The sequence below is a fragment of the Macaca nemestrina genome, chromosome 11 (genome assembly GCF_043159975.1).
Source record: "Macaca nemestrina isolate mMacNem1 chromosome 11, mMacNem.hap1, whole genome shotgun sequence".
Classification (NCBI taxonomy): domain Eukaryota; kingdom Metazoa; phylum Chordata; class Mammalia; order Primates; family Cercopithecidae; genus Macaca; species Macaca nemestrina.
The window spans coordinates 103,668,357-103,689,494 of record NC_092135.1 but is presented as its reverse complement, the minus strand read 5'-3'; the positions used below and the strand labels follow the sequence as shown (position 1 = coordinate 103,689,494).

General features: G+C 42.3%; 1 protein-coding gene across 4 annotated transcripts in view; it reads right to left on the bottom strand.

The window, feature by feature from the left end:
* Window positions 1-220: 220 nt before the first annotated feature.
* Window positions 221-21,138, bottom strand: part of LOC105468044 (par-3 family cell polarity regulator beta) — a 1,086,746-nt gene continuing 1,065,828 nt past the window's right edge. For all 4 annotated transcript variants that reach the window (XM_071073272.1, XM_071073273.1, XM_011717972.3 and 1 more), the window contains one exon: window positions 221-4,963. In XM_071073272.1, the coding sequence (XP_070929373.1) occupies window positions 4,606-4,963 (358 nt within the window). In that variant the 3' untranslated portion in view covers window positions 221-4,605. The remainder of the gene's footprint in view (window positions 4,964-21,138) is intronic.

The window sequence follows — 21,138 nt, the reverse complement described above, 5'->3', positions numbered from 1 at the left end:
ATGCTACCCAACACAAATTCGTAAACTTTCTTAAAACATTGAGGTTTTTTGCAGTTTTTTTTTTTTTTTTTTTTTTTTTTTTTTTTTTTTTTTTTTTTGCTCATCAGCTATCATTGGTGGTAATGTATTTTACAAGTAGCCCAAGAAAATTCTTCTTCCAATGTGGCCCAGGGAAGCCAAAAGATTGGACACCTTCATCCTAAAGCAATCCAAGACTCTGATGTCTTAATGACTGAATAAAGCTTTATTTTAATGTAAAATACGACAAGAAAAATTTATATACTCATATATAACAACTTCCAAAATGTTTTCTGTGGTACAAATGAGATCATCTTAAAAACTTTTTAAAGAATTCATCCTCCACCCCCATATGCCAAAATATGATTTCACATAATTTATCTTCAGAACTTTTGAACAGACTTGGTATCACAAAAGCATAGGAAACACCAGAAAAAGTGACGGGACAAACAACAGGTTTTGTTTTAGGTTCCAGTAGTAAGCAGCCCTGCAGATGGAACAGGAGAGCACTTTCTGAAGGAGCCCAGTCAGGAGACAGGCTAGAAGAGTCTGGGCTTGGTTCATTTCCTGTAGCCAAGCCTGTCTTATAAAAGTCAGGCTGTGTGTGATTCTGTGACTATTTAAGGACATGAGGGAGAAAGAGTTTCACTTAGAAGTCACAGCTGCGTGTGAGATTCTAGGCTCATTTTAGATATCTAACTTTTTTTCCCCACCTTTTTATCAGAAAAGTGACTTTGTAGGGATACCTTACGGAGACTCCTCTTTCTGGTCTTGCTGTGGCATCATTTCCAGCTAAGTCGGCAGGAACTGGGAGTGCTGAGAAATACTCCTGTGGTTGTTTCTGAGTCCAAATCCCTCCTGCCTAATTGCACTAAGACCAGTCTTTCTGTTGCTCATGGACTCGGAAAGCAGTAGGGTGTCCTCCCAATTTAAAGGCCATCCATTGTAGGTTTCAGAGTTTAATGCCAAAGGGAGTTGTACAGACACACATTCAGACCAAACTCTTTAGATCTCTCTACACTCTTGAAATGCTACAATGTTCCTCCAAAGAAAAGGAATGCAGTGGTTACAGGTTTGGGCAAATAATTACTCTTTATAGGCTTGATATTTTTGCATGCCAGGGAAAAGAGAAATGAGCTTTATGAGCCTCCTAACGTTGTGAGGTGGCTTTTCTTCAGAAGATCACTTTAGTTCAAGAATTGTATGAATCTTTGGAAGGGATAATGAGTCACGTTTTAATTTGATTGAGTTGGTGGAAAACTATAGCTACAGTGAAGCCTCCATTCTTCCCCATCAGGATCCATGGGTGACAGTCAGTCTGAGAACCCCTACCATGCTCTTAAGATCTTTACTTGGTGCCATCCTGTGGGGGTCAACACATACATACCTACAGATCTAAGAATAATGAGCTTCAGAATAATTGTTTTTTCAATTTTTGTTGGCTATTAGGTTATGATTTAAGAAAATGTTCTTGTTTCTGAGCTTGTATGTCATCCGCTGATTTGATATTGTGAGGAAACGGCACTATGGCAAGAGTGAGTGCCACCGCCCGATGGCATAATGGATTCTGGGGAGGCTGTTTCTCTCCCTTGTGGAAGTCTCAATTCTCCTGCATCTAAAAGTTTTCCATGGTCTGCCCTCTTTCATCTCTACTCCTGCAAAAAGGGAGAAAAATAGGGCTTCTTAAAATACCTAGTGACTTGAGGGCAAACATCATTTCATGGCCTTCATGACCCAGCCGTCAGATCGGCAGCCAAATGGATGGATGTTGATTGGGTTTGGGGCTCAATGCGCCACGCTCTTCCAGGGGGGCTATTAGTGTTCTGAGCTACACGGAGGCACCAGATTGAGTTTTCCCAAGGCCATAAATACATTGGGAGCTATTTCCTGCTACCAGGCACATTACTGATTATAGCCTGGTCTTCTAAATACTCTAAAAACCTGTTCCCCTAAATGCTGGGAAAGAGTCCTGTAACCTCTGGGTGGTAACAATTGAAGGGTGAGTACACAGGCATTTATAAATCTTACATTTGAGCTGTTAATTGTTGCTTGGCTTGATGGAGCCTCTGTCTGTCACAAATATAATGTTAGCTTCTTTCAGGCAGGATCAAATGGAGCGTGTGTTATACTTCAAGCAAGCAAAGAAAACTGTTGCAATCTAGTTTTTGTTCACTTTAATAGTACCTTCACATCACTGGCTGCCACTCAGGATTAGCAACTATTTTATTGACTTTGTATACAACACAAAACCCAGTTTTGGAGCAGGTTACCCTGAGCCTGTGTGCAGGAGGTATTGCACACTCCGGTGGCAACACCGCAGGTGAAAACATGGGCACTCTTCCTGCAAAGGCCACTCCTTCAAGACACAGGATTCTCACCTGACACCATCATGCCTGGCTGCCCCTCAAGTGGCCTAGGCTTAATTCAGAAGGAAAGTTCTGGCTTGGCTATGTTTAGTAGTCTACAGTAGTTTGGTTAAAATATGGAACATACTGAAGAGCTGCTGGTTTTTAATGCTTCAAAACAAGTTACACATCCCTCATGTTATCATTTTCTTCTTTAAGGTGTATTTAGCTTGAGGGGAAGGTAGCATTGAGCAGGTCAGCAGGGAAACCTGTAGCTCCCCTGCTCTCCACCTCAGGTGAGCAGGGCCTGAGATCCTCAACCACTTTGAACAAATTGCAAACAATCTAAAGGTGCCTGGCTTAACAGAGATGACAGAACAGAGACAAAAAACTTGATAGTCTGTTTTCAGCAGGGCCATAGTAAACTGTAGTTAAGAAAACAATATCGCAAAGTCCAGTATATAACACTATTTATGTCTAAAACTAGCAGTTGCATCCTTCTTGGTAACAGAATTCTATTTTAAATTAAAGAGTAGGCTGGGGTAGAGGGATGTCCTATGTATTCAATAATACTATAACTTATTAAATCCTGTGAATCAGAGGTATGCTAATCTCAGCCAAAATAGACCTAAATTAAACTCAAGACTTTTTTTTTTTTTTTTGGGAGGGAATAAAGAAGGAATGTGAAAAGGCTTAAAGTATATCAAGCGTCACTGCCTGGTTCAAACCAATGCTCAGGTTTCACTGTCTTCCACATCTTTGTGTTCTCATTTGGGCCAGGTTGTATGTTTTAAAGGTTTTAGTTTTCATAGAAAATTACTGCAAAGCTCAGAAAACATTGTGATAGGTTGGTTCAACTTAGAGGGTGGGGTTTCAGTTTTTTATAAGCCATAACACTGTCCTTTTCCAATTGGACGCCTTGGCCCTGCGCTGACCTGACTTTAGTTAATGAAATATAGCAAATGCAGGTGCATTTAGTCTTAATGCCTTTTCTCTCTTTCCCTCCTTTTCCCCCGCTTTTGCATCAAACTCTCCAGAAAGCATTATCAATCTTTGATTCTCCATACTGGCAATCATATGTGTTCAAACACACACGTACATACACACACACACACACACACACACACTCTCTCTCTCTCTCTTTCTCATTCACTTCCATCTAATACCTGCTGGTCATCAGTTTCCAGAGGCCACGGTCAGCTCCTCACTGTCCCCGAGTGCAGATGGTTACCACTTGGCACTGAGTCTGGACTTGGCATTTCCAGGGCACTGCCTCCTGTGAGACCTCCCCAGTGGCCCTCTTTTTCCTAACTACATTTTAGCCCTCAAGTGGGAACCTTAAAGTAGAGACCCCAGTTAAAGTAATTCTAGGCAGGAGATTTGGGGCTGACTCTGAAACCAGATATCTCCATGCCTGGAATGCGAGAGGGAGGAAGGTGAGGGGTGTGGGATGTTCAACCCTCTTAACCTGATCACCTTGGTCCTCGGAAGATACTCCTGGAAGCTCTGACCAGCTGTGCACGTTCTCCCAGGACTAATACTGCATTTTACTGACTTTCATATCAAAAGTTAGGAAACATGAAATGTTTACATCAAATGAGTGGTATCGGGAACCTGAGAAATTCTACAAGTAAAGAAATGCAGTCTTTCTCTCGGTACAAAATATTTCCATATCACTAGTCATGTTTGCTCTTGTTTTTTTTCTCAGTAAAAAAAGTCTATACTCACTTCAGATGCTCCTATCTCTGTCTACTCTGCCACTCCTTAGACTTCACAGCTCTAATAAGGGGGCTGAGACTCCACCTCTGAGCGGGTAATGCTGCCTGGCAGAGACTGCCTCTGGACCACCAATCTCATGCTGGGGGGGCGGGGTGTCCACGTGTCTGCGCATCAGGCAGGTTAACTAGTCAGGGAGGCTCCCCAGAGTAGAGCTCCACTGTTAGCTGTTTGTGTGTTCCGCTGCCGCTCTCACCGATTTGAACAACTCTGAAAATGTTTCAACTAGCAGGTAGTTTTGTTTTTATAGCCCCATCTTTCATCTTCCTTCTGATTTTTTTCCTCCCCAATCCCCTTCCCCTTCTTTTCCCCTCTGATTAGCAGTCAAGCGTTACAACGTCAGTGAGAAAACGCTAATCAGTCCCGTGGAGAATTCCTAACACCAAGGAGGTCTTCAGGTCTAGAAAGGGCAAAAGTAGTGTAGACACCTTCCTTTCTGGGCTGGGTTGGCCTCGGTGGCACTCGGCTATACGGCTGCAGTCATGGGGTTCTTCTGCCGGGAATCCTGGGTTCGGTAAGGGTACTGGTCTGGGCTGCCCCCGCGGGGCGCTGGTCTGCCCGTTTCCTGATAGGCTGGCATTCTTTGGTGCTGGGGAGGGGAAGGCGGGACGTCTTGTCGAAAGGGTCCTTTGTGCTGGGAAGCAGGCGGAGGTGGGTAGTGCTGAGGATACCGGAGATCTGCCACCCTCAGCTCTGTGGGGCGGGGATAGCTCCCTTTGGGAGGGTGCATAGGATGAGCCCCTGGATAATAGGGAAGCTCCCTTTCCTTGTAGAGCCCTCGAGGTGCTGCTGGCAGATAGTCTACAGCATCTGCGGGTCCTCCCCTGGAAAGAGAAGAAGAGACACATGTCAGCAGCTCCTAAGCTGGCTGTCTGGCTGGAGAACATGTTCCTCAGCGTCCTGCGCAGTTTGGCGTGGCCATCAAATAGGTCTGGCCAATGGGATGGGAGAAGAAGTGATGCATGCCCTTGAAAAGAAGAGAAGGGACCTTCTTCCCTTCTCTCTTTCCTGTTGGCCGTCGGAAAAACCATCTTAGGCCACAAGGCGAAAACCACGTGCTGTGGGAGGCAGAGCAATAAGAAGGTGAGAGCCTGGGTCCCCATTGCCATTGGAGCCACCATGTCAATCAGGACTGCTTCCACTCAGGTTGGTGCATAAGAGGAAAATATACTTCTATCTTGTTTATACCCTTTTCTGTTGGCCTTTATTATAGTAACCAAACTAGTTTCCTAAATAAGGCAGTGAGTTTGCCTCTCTTAAGGATGGGGTCATTAGTTCCCTGCCCTTTTCTACCACCACATCTAGGACAGGCTGGGCTGAAGTCTGTCCTAGAGATGGTGATAGAAATGTTCAGGTTATTTGGAGTCATAAAGTTTCCATGGACCGCACTTGCTTTTCTAAATGTGTGAGGTGCTCTTTTAAATGGGCTGTCATCTTGGTCTAACTCTGGTTGGCTGCTGTTACATCTTGGTGTGGATTCATATGTCCCTCCCCTCCCTAAAGTCTCTACAGTCCTTAGAAAAAGTCCCAAGCCAGAGCACCTAGAATTTTTTAATTTTATTTATTTTATTTTTTTTTTGAGAGGGAGTCTCACTCTGTCACCCAGGTTGGAGTGCAGTGGTGCAATCTCAGCTCATTGCAACCTCTGCCTCCCGGGTTCAAGAAACTCTCCCACCTCAGCCTCCCGAGTAGCTGGAACTACAGGTGCCCACCACTATACCTGGCTAAGTTTTGTATTTTTTTTTTTTTTTGTAGAGATGGGTTTCATTATGTTAGCCAGGCTGGTCTCAATCTCCTGACCTTAGGTGATCTGCCTGTCTCGGCCTCCCAAAGTACTGGGATTACAGGCGTGAGCCACTGCGCCCAGCCCACACCTAAAGTTTTGATATAAAGTAATCAGTTCTACCACAAAGCCAGGAAGGTAGCACCAGGCCAGTAGCAGAATAGGGAAATGCCAAACCAGCTGTAAGTTGCACCTTGTAATGGGTAAGGCACACAGAAACATCCAGGGTAAGAACAGACACTAACAGAAAGTGGCCCCATCTGGATCTCTCTACTAAAGAAAACAAGCATCTTCTGATCCATTTGCCACAACAGAAGCAGTGTGCCTCTAAACAATGTGCAGATGACTGCATCTTATCTAGCCTAGGGTTAAACAGATGAGTTCTGTTTGCAGCTCTTAAAATCTCATAAACCTTCTGTGCACATTCACCACTGCCACCATCCCCAGATCCTTTCCATTTTTTTTTTTTACCACTCCCCCTTTTATAATTTTTTAAAAAGAAAAGAAAACAATAATAATTAAGGAAAAGCTCCCCAATGTCAGACACACTGCTAGGACGCCTGAAAGAAACGACAGGGCTGTGAGAATACAGTGTCTGTGGTTAATCAAGCACTGTCAATGAGGGTCAGAATCACCCCATCATCTGTGAAGCTGGATGTTAAAACAGCTGTGTAAGGTGCCCAAATCAATGAAGATTTGACAAGCTCCCAGCTCGGTGCATGTAGAAAGCAGCTTGTGAACAAATCTATAAGTGTGAACAACAGAATTCTCTCTCTACTTTTTTGTCTTAATTTGGCTATGTATAATAATGAAAGATAGATCCTTGAGCTTGGGGTAATTTAGTTAGAATTTTCAGATAAAAAAATTAAATTGTTTGTGTACAAGTTATTACAGCATCAGCTGCTGTTATTCAGTGCAGTTTGCTTTGCTGTATTTTAAATTGCCCATGACAAATGGAGCACAAATGGATAATCTGTCACTCTAGCCATGGGAAACAAAGGCTCTGGATTTCACCTTTCCTTTTCTTTAGAATTTCATTTTTGATTTAGAAAACTTCCAGCCTTTGGTATATCTTTTATCATAAGAATTCTTTAAGTCTCTCCCCCCCACCTCACCATGCTCATTTTTATTGCCTTTTGGTTCATGTTGGAGATATCTGATACACTTAAAAAATTTCTTAACCTGTGCTTTCTCTCAAAATCCACTGAAGATATTTCTCTGCATGAAGTGAAACATGTGGTTTTTCTGCACTCATTTTAAGCCCTTAGGATAAATCACTGACATTTGCAACACACAAACATTATTTGCCTTCAAATGAACATACAACCAGCGCTCCCTCTGGACTCTCTTAGCATGAATGCTTCCTGTTTAAAATGGAAAGAGAGAAAGGAAGAATTCCAGGCCTTGGACTTTTAGGGTCCTGTTCTCTCCCTGGAGAGTTCTCTCTTTTAGAACAGAGTATTATAAAAGACAGGCACGCCTTGTTTTTTTAAATTTTTGGAGAGAGAATCCAGATCAAGTGGTGACGGGGCAGAAGCCACCCTGAGAGGCTGCGACAGTGCAGTCGGCGACCACATGGTGGGACAGTCGCTATCTCTTCTCCCACACCTCGCTCCTCCCAGTGGCCAGCGCTCACGGTGAGGAGGGAGGCTTCCCGTGGGCAGATAGGGCAGACCTCGAGACACTTTTGTGGTCCCATGTTGCTTCCTCTGAGGGGAGGTTTTATGTCTGGGAGTTTGCTTATATGTGGCAGAAAGCAAGTGAGGTAGCTGTTCTTTGTCAAGAAATGAAGTCATGGAAATTGTCTTTTTCTGTAGAACTCATCATAACAGTTAGCGTTTTTAATTTTTCAGAGAGAAGAAAAACAATGAGTTGGCCTACCAAAACACTGTTTAAGGTTCAAAGAGTGCTAGAAGAATTTTTCTTTCTTTTGGGGGATGGTGTGTAGCTGTTGTATAACAACCTTTTGCTCATAACAGAATTTCCTACAGACTTTTGCCAGAACAACTTCTAAGCTCTTCTGAGTATTATGTGTGTATTATTTTAAATTATTAAAAAAATAATTTTGGCCAGGGGCGGTGGCTCACGCCTGTAATTCCAGCACTTTAGGAGGCCAAGGTGGGTGGATCACTTGAGGTCAGGAGTTCGAGACCAGCCTGGGCAACATGGTGAAACCCCCGTCTCCACTAAAATTACAAAAATTAGCTGGGCATGGTGGTGCATGCCTGTAATTCCAGCTACTCAGGAGGCTGAGGCAGGAGAATCGCTTGAACCTGGTAGGCAGAGGTTGTAGTGAGCCAAGATTGTGCCACTATACTCCATCTTGGGCAACAGAAAGAGACTGTCTCAAGAATTTTGAAACAGGGAAAATAAGCCCCTCCTCATTAACTAACTACAGAACTTAGAGGAAGAAAAGGCAGCTAAAATTTTAACTTTGTTAATCGTGAGTTTCTCTTTTCATAGTCTCTTTATTTGTGTGAAACTTAGTGTTTGTAGGAAAGTCCAAAACCAATCCATTCTGGGGCCCCAGCAATGCCTATCACAGTGTCAGATATTGTGTGCTTTGAGCCAACCTTGAGGAATCCAGGGGCAGCTTCCTTAGGAGATTCTGATTAAAACAAGAATCTGCATAACAAATGTATCAGTACTTTAAGACCTTTCATTTTTCATGCGACTTCTTGAGTTTTATTTGTATATGTTACTGTTTTTCCTTAAAAACTTTCAATTTAAACATTTAAAAATTTTACTAAGAAACCATATTTACTTAAGGAAAGATAATCCTTTATAACTCTTAAAGGGGGCTGTCATGAAAATACCTATAGTTTGAAATTATTGCTTATTTTATTTCGATTAGGCTCCTTTCTAGAGGCCAGAAGGATTCAGATTTTGCTTGGAAAACTGATAGGAACTATCTCAGGCATGCAGTTTTCAATCACATAGATGCACCCAATAAAGAAAGTTAACCATTAAGTCTGAACACGACAAAGATATATGTTATTTACATGTAAAGAAGCAATAAGCATCACTTTGTTTACATAAGGATTTCTTCTTTTTTGCCATGTCAGTATGTCACTATTTTTCATTAAGCAAAAGCGGGGCTGGAAATGAGAGGCTAAGCTGGTCAGATAGCCAGCTCTGGGTGCCGACTACCTTCAGTTTACGCAAGGATGAAAGACATGTTCCTACATTTGCTAAAACAATTCTGTATAGGGAAAGGGCTCAATATTGGAAGGACAAAATCAATGGCAAACCTCTTGCTAGGAATGAGGTGGCTGTACTTACAGGAACAGATGAAGGGGCATGAGCAATTTTGAATCCTCCCATGTCTACACCACCACCCTCAATTGTAAAGAAAATCTCTCTCCTCTGTTCTCACCACAGCTGCTCATTCTCACCTCATCTGTCTTTCACCCTGCCTTGTGGCTGGTTGTATACTGCATGGAGTACAAGCATCTTGAAGGAAGGAACTGAGTCTTACATATCTAATGATCTCCCTTTGAGCTTAACACAGGGCTTTGCACATCACAGGCGCTCTACAAATGCATGTTGAATTTGTTCAAGAGAGTTTAAAGTAAAGAGAAAACCCACACACATACAGTAACCATGAAAGGTTCAATGTGGGTAGGGGCTGGAGGAAGGTAGCAGAATAAGAGGAGAAAGTGGGCTTTCTTTGGGAGCCAGGGATTGATAGTGGTGGAGGTGAGACTGATCTCTAATTTCTGAAGAGGGAAGTAGAAGGGATGCTGGGCTGAATAAAGGGTTGGGTTGGGTCCAACATAGAATGCTGTAAACTTCAGCAGGGTAGAGGTTATTTTATTTGTTTTGTTTGCCAAGAACAAGATTATACTGTCTTATCTCTGTTGCCCTACAGAGTACTTGAAATACAATAGATGCTCAATAAATCTTGGACTGGGATTCAATCTCCTTGACTTCCTAGTGAGCTCAGCATGACTAACTGGTGCTGAGGAAATTGAGAGCTATCTTGACTCAAGATTAACTGGAAACTGGGCTTACTAGGTGCAGGTTAAACATATTTATTCAAGGGTCAGTTAACTACTATTTTTATGATGGTACAGCAAAGACATTTTCTTTGTCCCTGTCATAAATGCAATAATCTAGGAACATCTTTATGTGTTTGAAAGTACAGTACACAAGGTTTCAAACATAGGGTCTTAGGGAGACAATGTCAAACCCAGATGTGATGGCCACAGTTTGAAGTGCGGTACCTGGGCTTTGAGGGCTGATGAACCCAAACCCGAGGTCAAGCTGGTGTCCTGTTCCCTCTGTCCCAGTGCCTCCCAAGCTTTTCTCCCTGAGAGTAGATGTGATGGATGATTTTCATATAAGCTACTCATACCCAGGAGAGGCAGAAGCCAGAATTATGCGAACTTCTCTGCCACCTGCTGTAACTCAACACCCTTTCCTTCCATTCAGGAAAGAACAAGGGAATTCAAATGAGTGGGATTGACATTATTGAAGGGGAAAACTTGAGCCTCCTATAATTTATTAAAAGAAATCATTTGTAGTCCTCAGTCTTCCAGTATCAGTGACAGATTCTTGCAATACAGAGCTGAGCATGCTTCCTCTACATGTCTCAAGGCAGAGTGTAAGAACGCCTGCAGCATCTCATCTGATGAGCTCCTTTTAGGATGTAGAAGGATAGATGAAGTTGAAGAGTCACAGAGGGGAAAATCAACTAAGTTGGAGACACATCAGCGACTGGAAGATAGTTTGTTTTGAAAGGGGGTGAGTTTAGCATGTGAAGAAATAAGATATGCAGCAGAAAGTATAAAAACCATAAAGAATTTATGAGCAGAGGTGTGAATGTCCGGCTTAGGCATATGCATTGGGTTTTTCACTTACAGAAAAGCTTCCAAAGGGCAGAATCTTGTTCTTAATTTCTGTAAAATACTATGTGTGTGATTAGCAGCCAAAACAAAGGTAATTTTTTAACTTCCAAAGTAGACTTTATGGGTTTCCTTTTTTGGTAATAATTCACTGTGACCAAATTTGGGGTTTGAATGGCAGGAAGTAACATGATGTAAAACTCCTGTAGCTGTCTAAGAGAGGGGCCTGTACCCGTTGGCAGAAAGTCGACATCTGGCAGAGCCATGCTATTCTTGAGCACGCCACACATAGATTATGTAGTGGCTGAGCTGGGATCGGTGCTTTCTTCTCTGGTTCTTCTACAAATACTGCAAAGCTTTAAAAAAAAAATCAGCACAAACTAATATACTTGAGTCGCCCATGCTATATGCACAGAGATGCTTTTAGTCTGTGTTTAGAATTCCTTTAGTGTCAGGTTTCCAGTTACCAGACCTTCCTCCTCGGTCCAGGCACGAATGTGGTTGGCAAGGATTAGCAGAGCCCTCTGCAATGTATATTACATAGCTTTGATTTCAGCAGATTTTACAGAATCATAAAATATAATGATCATTTGATGGCCTACATTATAGAAATGATTACAGAAAAAAATCCACTTTCATCACTCACATTTCCCATTGCGTTATGAGAAGAGGGGACCCTTGTTCTTTGCAAAGAACTGGAATGGGTGGAAAGTGCAGCAGCAGATGCTTGTGGCCCTTGTAGACACCAAGTAAATGTTTGTACAGAAAATGAAGGAGAAAGGATAGTGACTGAGTGCTCAAAGACATTTCTCAAACAGTTTAAAACAAGTATAATTTTGGTTCCTCATATTTAATTCCTTCTTTTTTTCTGTAAACAGTGACCTCAAATACAAGAATTGAGTTATTAACAAACTGCATGTGCAGTGAGTTTTGTATTCCGTATGACAATTTAGCAGACATTATCTGGAAAATGGTCCTTAAGAGTCTTTCATCCTATCAGATGGTCCTAAAAATGGTCCTGCTAGAAATAAAGATGTTCTTTGAAACCAACGAGAACAAAGATACAACATACCAGAATCTCTGGGACACATTTAAAAAAGTGTGTAGAGGGAAATTTATAGCACTAAATGCCCACAAGAGAAAGCAAGAAAGATATAAAATTGACACCCTAACATCACAATTAAAATAACTAGAGAAGCAAGAACAAACATATTCAAAAACTACCAGAAGGCAAGAAATAACTAAGATCACAGCAGAACTGAAGGAGATAGAGACACGAAAAACCCTTCAAAAAATCAATGAATCCAGGAGCTGGTTTTTTGAAAAGATCAAAAAAAATCGATAGACGGCTAGCAAGACAAAGAAGAAAAGAGAGAAGAATCAAATAGATGCAATAAAAAATGATAAAGGGGATATCACCACCAATCCCACAGAAATACAAACTACCATCAGAGAATATTATAAACACCTCTACGCAAATAAACTAGAAAACCTAGAAGATATGGATAAATTCCTGGACACATACACCCTCCCAAGACTAAACCAGGAAGAAGTTGAATCCCTGAATAGACCAATAACAGGCTCTGAAATTGAGACAATAATTAATAGCCCACCGACCAAAAAAAGTCGAGGACCAGACTGATTCACAGCCGAATTCTACCAGAGGTACAAGGAGGAGCCTGGTACCTTTCCTTCTGAAACTATTCCAATCAATAGAAAAAGAGGGAATCCTCCCTAACTCATTTTATGAGGCCAACATCATCCTGATACCAAAGCCTGGCAGACACAACAAAAAAAGAATTTTAGACCAATATCCCTGATGAACATCAATGCAAAAATCCTCAATAAAATACTGGCAAACCAAATCCAGCAGCACATCAAAAAGCTTATCCACCATGATCAAGTGGGCTTCATCCCTGGGATGCAAGGCTGGTTCAACATACGCAAATCAATAAACGTAATCCAGCATATAAACAAAACCAAAGACAAAAACCACATGATTATCTCAATAGATGCAGAAAAGGCCTTTTACATTCAACAACCCTTCATGCTAAAAACGCTCAATAAATTCGGTATTGATGGAACAAATCTCAAAAGAAGAGCTATTTGTGACAAACCCACAGCCAATATCATACTGAATGGGCAAAAACTGGAAGCATTCCCCTTGAAAACTGGCACAAGACAGGGATGCCCTCTCTCATCACTCTTCTTCAACATAGTGTTGGAAGTTCTGGCCAGAGCAATCAGGCAAGAGAAAGAAATAGAGGGTATTCAATTAGGAAAAGAGGAAGTCAAATTGTCCCTGTTTGCAGATGACATGATTGTATATTTAGAAAACCCCATTGTCTAAATCTCCTTAAGCTGATAAGCAACTTTAGCAAAGTCTCAGGATACAAAAATCAGTGTGCAAAAATCACAAGCATTCTTATACACTAATAACAGACAGCCAAATCATGAGTGAACTCCCATTCACAACTGCTTCAAAGAGAATAAAATACCTAGGAATCTAACTTACAAGGAATGTAAAGGACCTCTTCAAGGAGAACTACAAACCACTGCTCAATGAAATAAAAGAGGACACAAACAAATGGAAGAACATTCCATGCTCATGGATAGGAAGAATCAGTATCGTGAAAATGGCCATACTGCCCAAAGTAATTTATAGATTCAGTGCCATCCCCATTAAGCTACCAATGACTTTCTTCACAGAATTGGAAAAAACTACTTTAAAGTTCATATGGAACCAAAAAAGAGCCCGCATTGCCAAGACAATCCTAAGCCAAAAGAACAAAGCTGGAGGCATCATGCTACCTAACTTCAAACTATACTACAAGGCTACAGTAACCAAAACAGCAAAGTATTGGTACCAAAACAGAGATATAGACCAATGGAACACAACAGAGCCCTCAGAAATAATACCACACATCTACAACCATCTGATCTTTGACAAACCTGACAAAAACAAGAAATTGGGAAAGGATTCCCTATTTAATAAATGGTGCTGGGAAAACTGGCTAGCCATAAGTGGAAAGCTGAAACTGGATCCCTTCCTTACACCTTATACAAAAATTAATTCAAGATGGATTAGAGACTTAAATGTTAGACATAAAACCATGAAAACCCTAGAAAAAAACCCTAGGCAATACTATTCAGGACATAGGCATGGGCAAGGCCTTCATGTCTAAAACACCAAAAGCAATGGCAACAAAAGCCAAAATTGACAAATGGGATCTAATTAAACTAAAAAGCCTCTGCACAGCAAAAGAAACTACCATCAGAGTGAACAGGCAACAGGGAGAAAATTTTTGCATCTACTCATCTGACAAAGGGCTAATATCCAGAACCTATAAAGAACTCAATCAAATTTACAAGAAAAAAACAAACCCCATCAAAAAGTGGGCAAAGGATATGAACAGACACTTCTCAAAAGAAGATATTTATGCAGCCAACAGACACATGAAAAAATGCTCATTATCACTAGCAATCAGAGAAACGCAAATCAAAACCGCAACGAGATACCATCTCACACCAGTTAGAATGGCAATCATTAAGTCAGGAAGCAACAGGGGCTGGAGAGGATGTGGAGAAACAGGAACACTTTTACACTGTTGGTGGGACTGTAAACTAGTTCAACCATTGTGGAAAACAGTGTGGCAATTCCTCAAGGATCTAGAACCAGAAATACCATTTGACCCAGCCATCCCATTACTGGGGATAGACCCAAAGGATTATAAGTCATGCTGCTATAAAGACACATGCACGTGTATGTTTATTGCAGCACTATTCACAACAGCAAAGACTTGGAACCAACCCAAATGTCCATCAATAACAGACTGGATTAAGAAAATGTGGCACATCATGGAATACTATGCAGCCATTAAAAAGGATGAGTTCGTGTCCTTTGTAGGGACATGGATGCAGCTGGAAACCATCATTCTCAGCAAACTATCGCAAGAACAGAAAACCAAATACTGCATGTTCTCACTCATAGGTGGGAATTAAACAGTAACAACACTTGAACACAGGAAGGGGAACATCACACACACCGGGGCCTGTTGTGGGGTGGGGGCGGGGGGAGGGATAGCATTAGGAGATATACCTAATGTAAATGATGAGTTAATGGGTGCAGCACACCAACATGGCACATGTATACATATTTGACAAACCTGCACGTTGTGCACATGTACCCTAGAACATAAAGTATAATAATAAAAAAAAATGGTCCTGCTAAAATAATTTCCTTATGAGGGGATGAGAGGCTTTTAAAGTGAGTGCTGAGAACAATTAGAAAAGACAATTATGAGAATAATGTAGAGGGGGAAATCTTTTGGAAGGCAGAAGCTGTCCTGTGCGGCCACAAAAAAGTCATGCAATCCATTTGAATGATGCCTGCGTATCTCTACCCCATGGTCTGTTTATCCACAGAACAGGCTTTGTTTAAAGAGAATGGCAACCAAAGCACCAAATCGCCCTAACTCGATAGGCCCCTTACATCATCTCTCTCTTTCTATTGTAACAGTGGTCCTAGAATTTCAGTATGTAAATACCGTGGATTTCATCTGGTCATCATGTAGCAGACAACAGTTCAATTCCAAGGTCAGACTTTTGGGGCTAACAAGTTCAACGGTGTAGGGTCGTGATCTCCTCCTGCCCCTTAAGAGAACCCACTACACAGTTTCCTGCCCAAGGTGCTACCTGGAGACAGAACACTTTAGGGGCAAAATACATGGTTCCACTGTTCATGAAGTCTGCTTTTCCTATATTTTAGATTATACATATATTTTAGAATAGCACATGCAGTGTTTGCAGTAGATATTAATGCATCACGTCCATGTCTTTACCTGACTTCTTTCCCCTCCCATTAATTTCTAAAGCCTGTGCAATAGGAAGATTTTGATGTAAACTACCTATTTTCATTAGATCATTAGAATCCCTCTTCACCAAGGGCAAGGAGTACAACGAAGGAAACTTAAACACTTCCATCTTCATGCCTGTGTGTGTGTGTGTGTGTGTGTGTATGGGTGTTGTGGGAGAGGGCCTCCATGTCATGATTTCATTAAAACACGGGAGAATCCTGCCATGGCAGTTGTCTTACTCTGAAATTCAGAAGCAGAAATGTAAGTGCTGGGAAGAGTGCCACTCTACTTGATGGGCTCAATAACCAGCTTCAAAGGTTGAGTTTAGAATTGCAAAGATTCAAAGCCTGCTGAGCACAGCAGCATGTTTCCAAGTGCCTACAGCAAGTTAGTTTCCATCCTAAGTATTTCCTCCATTTAACGGATTTATTCCTCATAACAATGTTACCAGGTAGGTATTACTATCATCCCTGGCTTTCAGATGAGGAAACTGAAAAGCAGAGATGTTAAGTAATGTGATCAAAGTCACAATGGTAGTGGCAGAGCCCAGTTCAGCCCAGGCAGACAGACTCAGGGGCCACATGCCTGACCACCAAGTTAGACCGTGCAATCTCTGACCTTACTTGCTTCTCATCAGCTCACATGGTGCCTGCTGGCACCAGGTGAAAGAAATTGGTTTATATTTGGAAACACATTTCTAAAAAACAGGATCTAATGCACTAAAAAGATAGACTTTTTTTTTTTTTTTTTTCCAGTGGGTACTTTGGCCGTTAGCAGCCCAAGAATCTGAAACTGCTGATGGCGCTTGCAGAAAGAGCACAAACAACATTCCACGTGGGAAGTTTCACTCAGAGACCTTGAGGTGCCTTTCTTAAGGAAAGCAAAGTTTCCTATTGCCCTTTATGAAAATCAAAACAGGTATTTGTATGGTTCTGTTTGGAAGACCGTGTGTTCCAGGTCTAGTACCTTGAACGTTGGCAACACTAAGAATCAATTGAGTCTTTATTAAATAACACAGATTCTGGGGTTGCAATGCCAGAAAAAGGTCTGAAAGGGGTCTGGGAGCCTACATTTCTCTCAAGGGCCCAGGTGATTCTGATGCAGGTGGAGCTGGCACCTAGCTTTAAGGAATACCTTTGGCTATGGGGGGTTTGTAAGACATGTAACCTGCTCTGCAAATAACCTGGAATATAAATATAAGTCAGTTATCCTGAGCATCTGAAGAGATAAACAAGAGGAAAGATACAGAGCTAACAGCCTTGGAAAGTGTTTTGGAAACAGACATTCCTCTGATGCTGGCTTGTCAAGAGTGGGCAAGTAAGCAGAAGGTTGGTCTAGAGAGGGTATCTGAAGCCTGATCATGAACGATCTTGAATACCAGGGACAGCACAGGAAGGATTAAAGAACGTGATTTTGGTGGGGAGGGGCCAAGATGGCCAACTAGAAACAGCTGTGGTCAGGTACCCACTGAGAAGAATGAAAATGGCAAGTGAATCCTGCACCAGCAACTGAGGTATGCAGGTTCTCTCACTGGGACTGACTAGGTGGTTTATATTTGGAAACACATTTCTAAAAAACAGGATCTAATGCACTAAAAAGAGAGCAAGGAAAAGCAGGGTGGTGTGACAGCCCACTTGGGAGCCACATGGGGCAAGGGAAGCTCCCACCCCCAGCGAAGGGAGGCAGTGAGTGACTGTGCTACTTCATCTGGGAAACCATGTTTTTCCCACCGTTCCATGCAACCCATGATCAGGACATCCTACTCATGAGCCCATGCCATCAGAGCCTTGGGTCCCAAGCACACAGCTGTGTAGATTCTTGGTGGCCACTTGGCTGCAGACTGCTTAAGACTACTGAGTTTCTGCGGGAATTCTATTTTTCCCCTGCTGGTGCCAAGGAGACTGGATGGTTTGGACCCAGGAGGAATTCCCCACAGTGCAGCACAGCAGCTGTGGCAGATCGTGGCCAGACTGCCTCTTTAGGCTGGACCCTGATCCATCCCTCCTCACCAAGTGCGTATTCCCTGCAGGAATTTAAGCAACTCCAGCTAGGGTTTTAGGGACAGAAGTCTGAGCTTGCTGGGACTGAGCCCCTGAGAGGAGGGGCGGCTGTGATCTCCATGGATCAGCAGATGTAATCTTCCCGCTGCTGGCTCTGAGGAATCTGGGCAGTCCGGACAAGTGGGATTTCTCCTAGCACAGCACACCCCCTTCACCAAGGGGCAGCCAGAGCACTTCATTAAGCGGGTCCCAGATCCCATGCCTCCTGACTGGCTGAGACCCTCCAACAGAGGTTCCTAAACAACTTACACAGGAGCATTCCTGCTGGCATCAGGTCGATGCCCCTCTGGGACAGAGATCCTAGAGGAGAGGGAGCAGGCAGCCATCTTTGCTATTCTGTAGCCTCCACTGGTGACACCTCCAGGTGCGGGAGAAACCCAGGTGAATAGGGTCTGGAGAGGACCCCTAGAGAAGAGGGGCTTGACTGTTAAAAAAAAAAAACAAAACAAAAAAACACACACACAACTAAAAGGAAGCAACAACAGCACCACCAACACCACCAACAAAACCCCCCCCAACAAAAACCCCATCCAAAGGCCAGCAGCCTCAAAGATCACAGCTAGATAAACTCACGAGGAGCAGAAAGAATCAATATCAACAAAAAAAGACACTGAAAACTTAAAAAGCCAGCATGCCTCTTCTCCAAACAACTGTAACACCTCTCCAGCAAGAGCACAGAATTGGGCAGAGGCTGGGATGGATGAACTGACAGAAGTAGGCTTCAGAAGGTGGGTAATAATGAACTTCACTGAGCTAAAGAAGCATGTTCTAACCCAAAGCAAAGAAGCTAAGAACCATGATAAAAAAAATTACAGGAGCTGTTAACCAGAATAACCAGTTTAGAGATGAACATAAATGCCTGATGGAGCTGAAAAACAACACAAGAACTTCACAATGCAACCACAAGTATCAATAGCTCAATTGACCAAGAGAAGGAAGGAATTTCAGAGCTTGAAGACTATCTTGCTGAAATAAGACAGGCAGACAATATTAGAGAAAAAAGAACGAAAAGGAATGAACAAAATCCCTGAGAACTATGGGATTATGTAAAAAGACTGAACCTACAACTAATTAGAGTACCTGAAAGAGACAGGGAAAACAGAACCAAGTTGGAAAACATACTTCAGGACATCATCCAGGAGAACGTCCCCAACCTAACAAGGCAGGGCAACATTTAAATTCAGGCAATCCAGAGAACCCCAGTAAGATACTCCATGAGAAGATCAACCCCAAGACACATAATCTTCAGATTCTCCAAGGTCAAAATGAAGGAAAAAATGTTAAGGGCAGCCAGAGAAAGAAGGGCCAGGTCACCTATAAAAGAATGCCTATCAGACTAAGAGTGGACCTCTCAGCAGAAACCCTATGATATGGTTTGGCTGTGTCCCCACCCAAATCTCATCTTGAATTCCCATGTGTTGTGCGAGGGACCCAGTGGGAGGTAATTGAATAATGGGGCCAAGTCTTTCCCATGCTGTTCTCATAATAGTGAATAAGTCTCATGAGATTTGATGGTTTTAATAATGGGAGTTTCCGCACAAGCTCTCTCTCTTTGCCTGCTGCTGTCGGTATAAGACATGACTTGCTCCTCCCGCCTCCTTGCCTTCCACCATGATTGACAGGCTTCCCCAGCCACATAGAACTGTAAGTCCATTAAACTTCTTTCTTTTGTAAATTGCCCAGTCTTGGGTATGTCTTTAACAGCAGTGTGAAAATGGACTAATACACCCTACAAGCCAGAGGAGACTGGGGGCCAATATTCAATATTCTAAAAGAAAATAATTTTCAACCCAGGACATCATATCCAGCCAAACTAAGCTTCATAAACAAAGGAGAAATAAAATCCTTTCCAGACAAGCAAATGCTGAGGGAATTTGTCACCACCAGGCCTACCTTGCAAGAGCTGCTGAAGGAAGCACTAAATATGGAAAGGAAGAACTGGTACCAGCCACCGCAAAGCACACTGAAGTACACAGACCAATGACACTATGAAACAACTAAATCAATAGGTCTGCAAAATAACCAGCTAATATCATGATGATAGGATCAAATTCACACATAACAATATTAACCTTAAATGAAAATGGGCTAAATGCCCCAATTGAAAGACACAGAATGGCAAATGGCAAGCGGCATTGAGTCAAGACCCATTGTATGCTGTATTCAAAAGACCCATCTCATGCACAAAGACACATATAGGCTCAAAATAAAGGGATGGAGGAAAATTTACCAGGCAAATAGAAAGCAGAAAAAAAGCAGGAGTTGCCATCCTAGTTTCTGACAAAACAGACTTTAAGCTAAGAAAGATAAAAAAGACAAGAGTATTACATAATGGTAAAAGGATCAATTCAACAAGAAGAGCTATCTTAAATATATATGCACCCAATACAGGAGCATCCAGATTCATAAAACACGTTCTTAGAGACCTGCAAAGAGACTTAGACTCCCACATGATAATAGTAGCAGCCTTTAACAACCGATTGTCAATATTAGATCATGGAGACAGAAAATTAACAAGGATATTCAGGACTTGAACTTGGATCTGGATCAAGTGGACCTGATAGATATCTAGAGAACTCTCCACCCCCAAACAACAGAATATACATTATTTTTGGTGACACATGGCACTTCCTCTAAAATTGATCACATAATTGGAAGTAAGACACTCCTCAGCAAATGCAAAAGAACTTGAAATCATAACAGTGAGAGACCACAGCACAATCAAATTAGAACTCAAGATTAAGAAACTCACTCATGGCCAGGTGCGGTGGCTCAAGCCTGTAATCCCAGCACTTTGGGAGGCCGAAATGGGCGGATCACGAGGTCAGGAGATGGAGACCATCCTGGCTAACACGTTGAAACCCCGTCTCTACTAAAAATACAAAAAACTAGCCGGGCGACGTGGCGGGCGCCTGTAGTCCCAGCTACTCTGGAGGCTGAGGCAGGAGAATGGCTAAGCCCGGGAGGCGGAGCTTGCACTGAGCTGAGATCCGGCCACTGCACTCCAGCCTGGGCGACAGAGCCAGACTCCGTCTCAAAAAAAAAAAAAAAAAAAAAAAAAAAAAAACCCTCAAACCCACACAACTGCATGGAAATTGAGCAACCTGCTCCTGAATGACTCCTGGGTAAATAATGAAATTAAGGCAGAAATCAAGAAGTTCTTTGAAACCAGTAAGAACAAAGAGATAACATACCAGAATTTCTGGGATGCAGATAAAGCAGTGTTAAGAGGGAAATTTATAGCACTAAATGCCCATATCAAAAAGCTAGAAAGATCTCAAACTGACACCCGAATATCTTAAGTACAAGAACTAGAGAACCAAGAGCAAACAAAGCCCAAAGCTAGCAGAAGACAAGAAATAACCAAGATCAGACCAGAACTGAAGGAGATAGACATGAAAAACATTAAGAAAAATCAAATCCAGGAGCTGTTTTTTTGACAAAATTATTAAA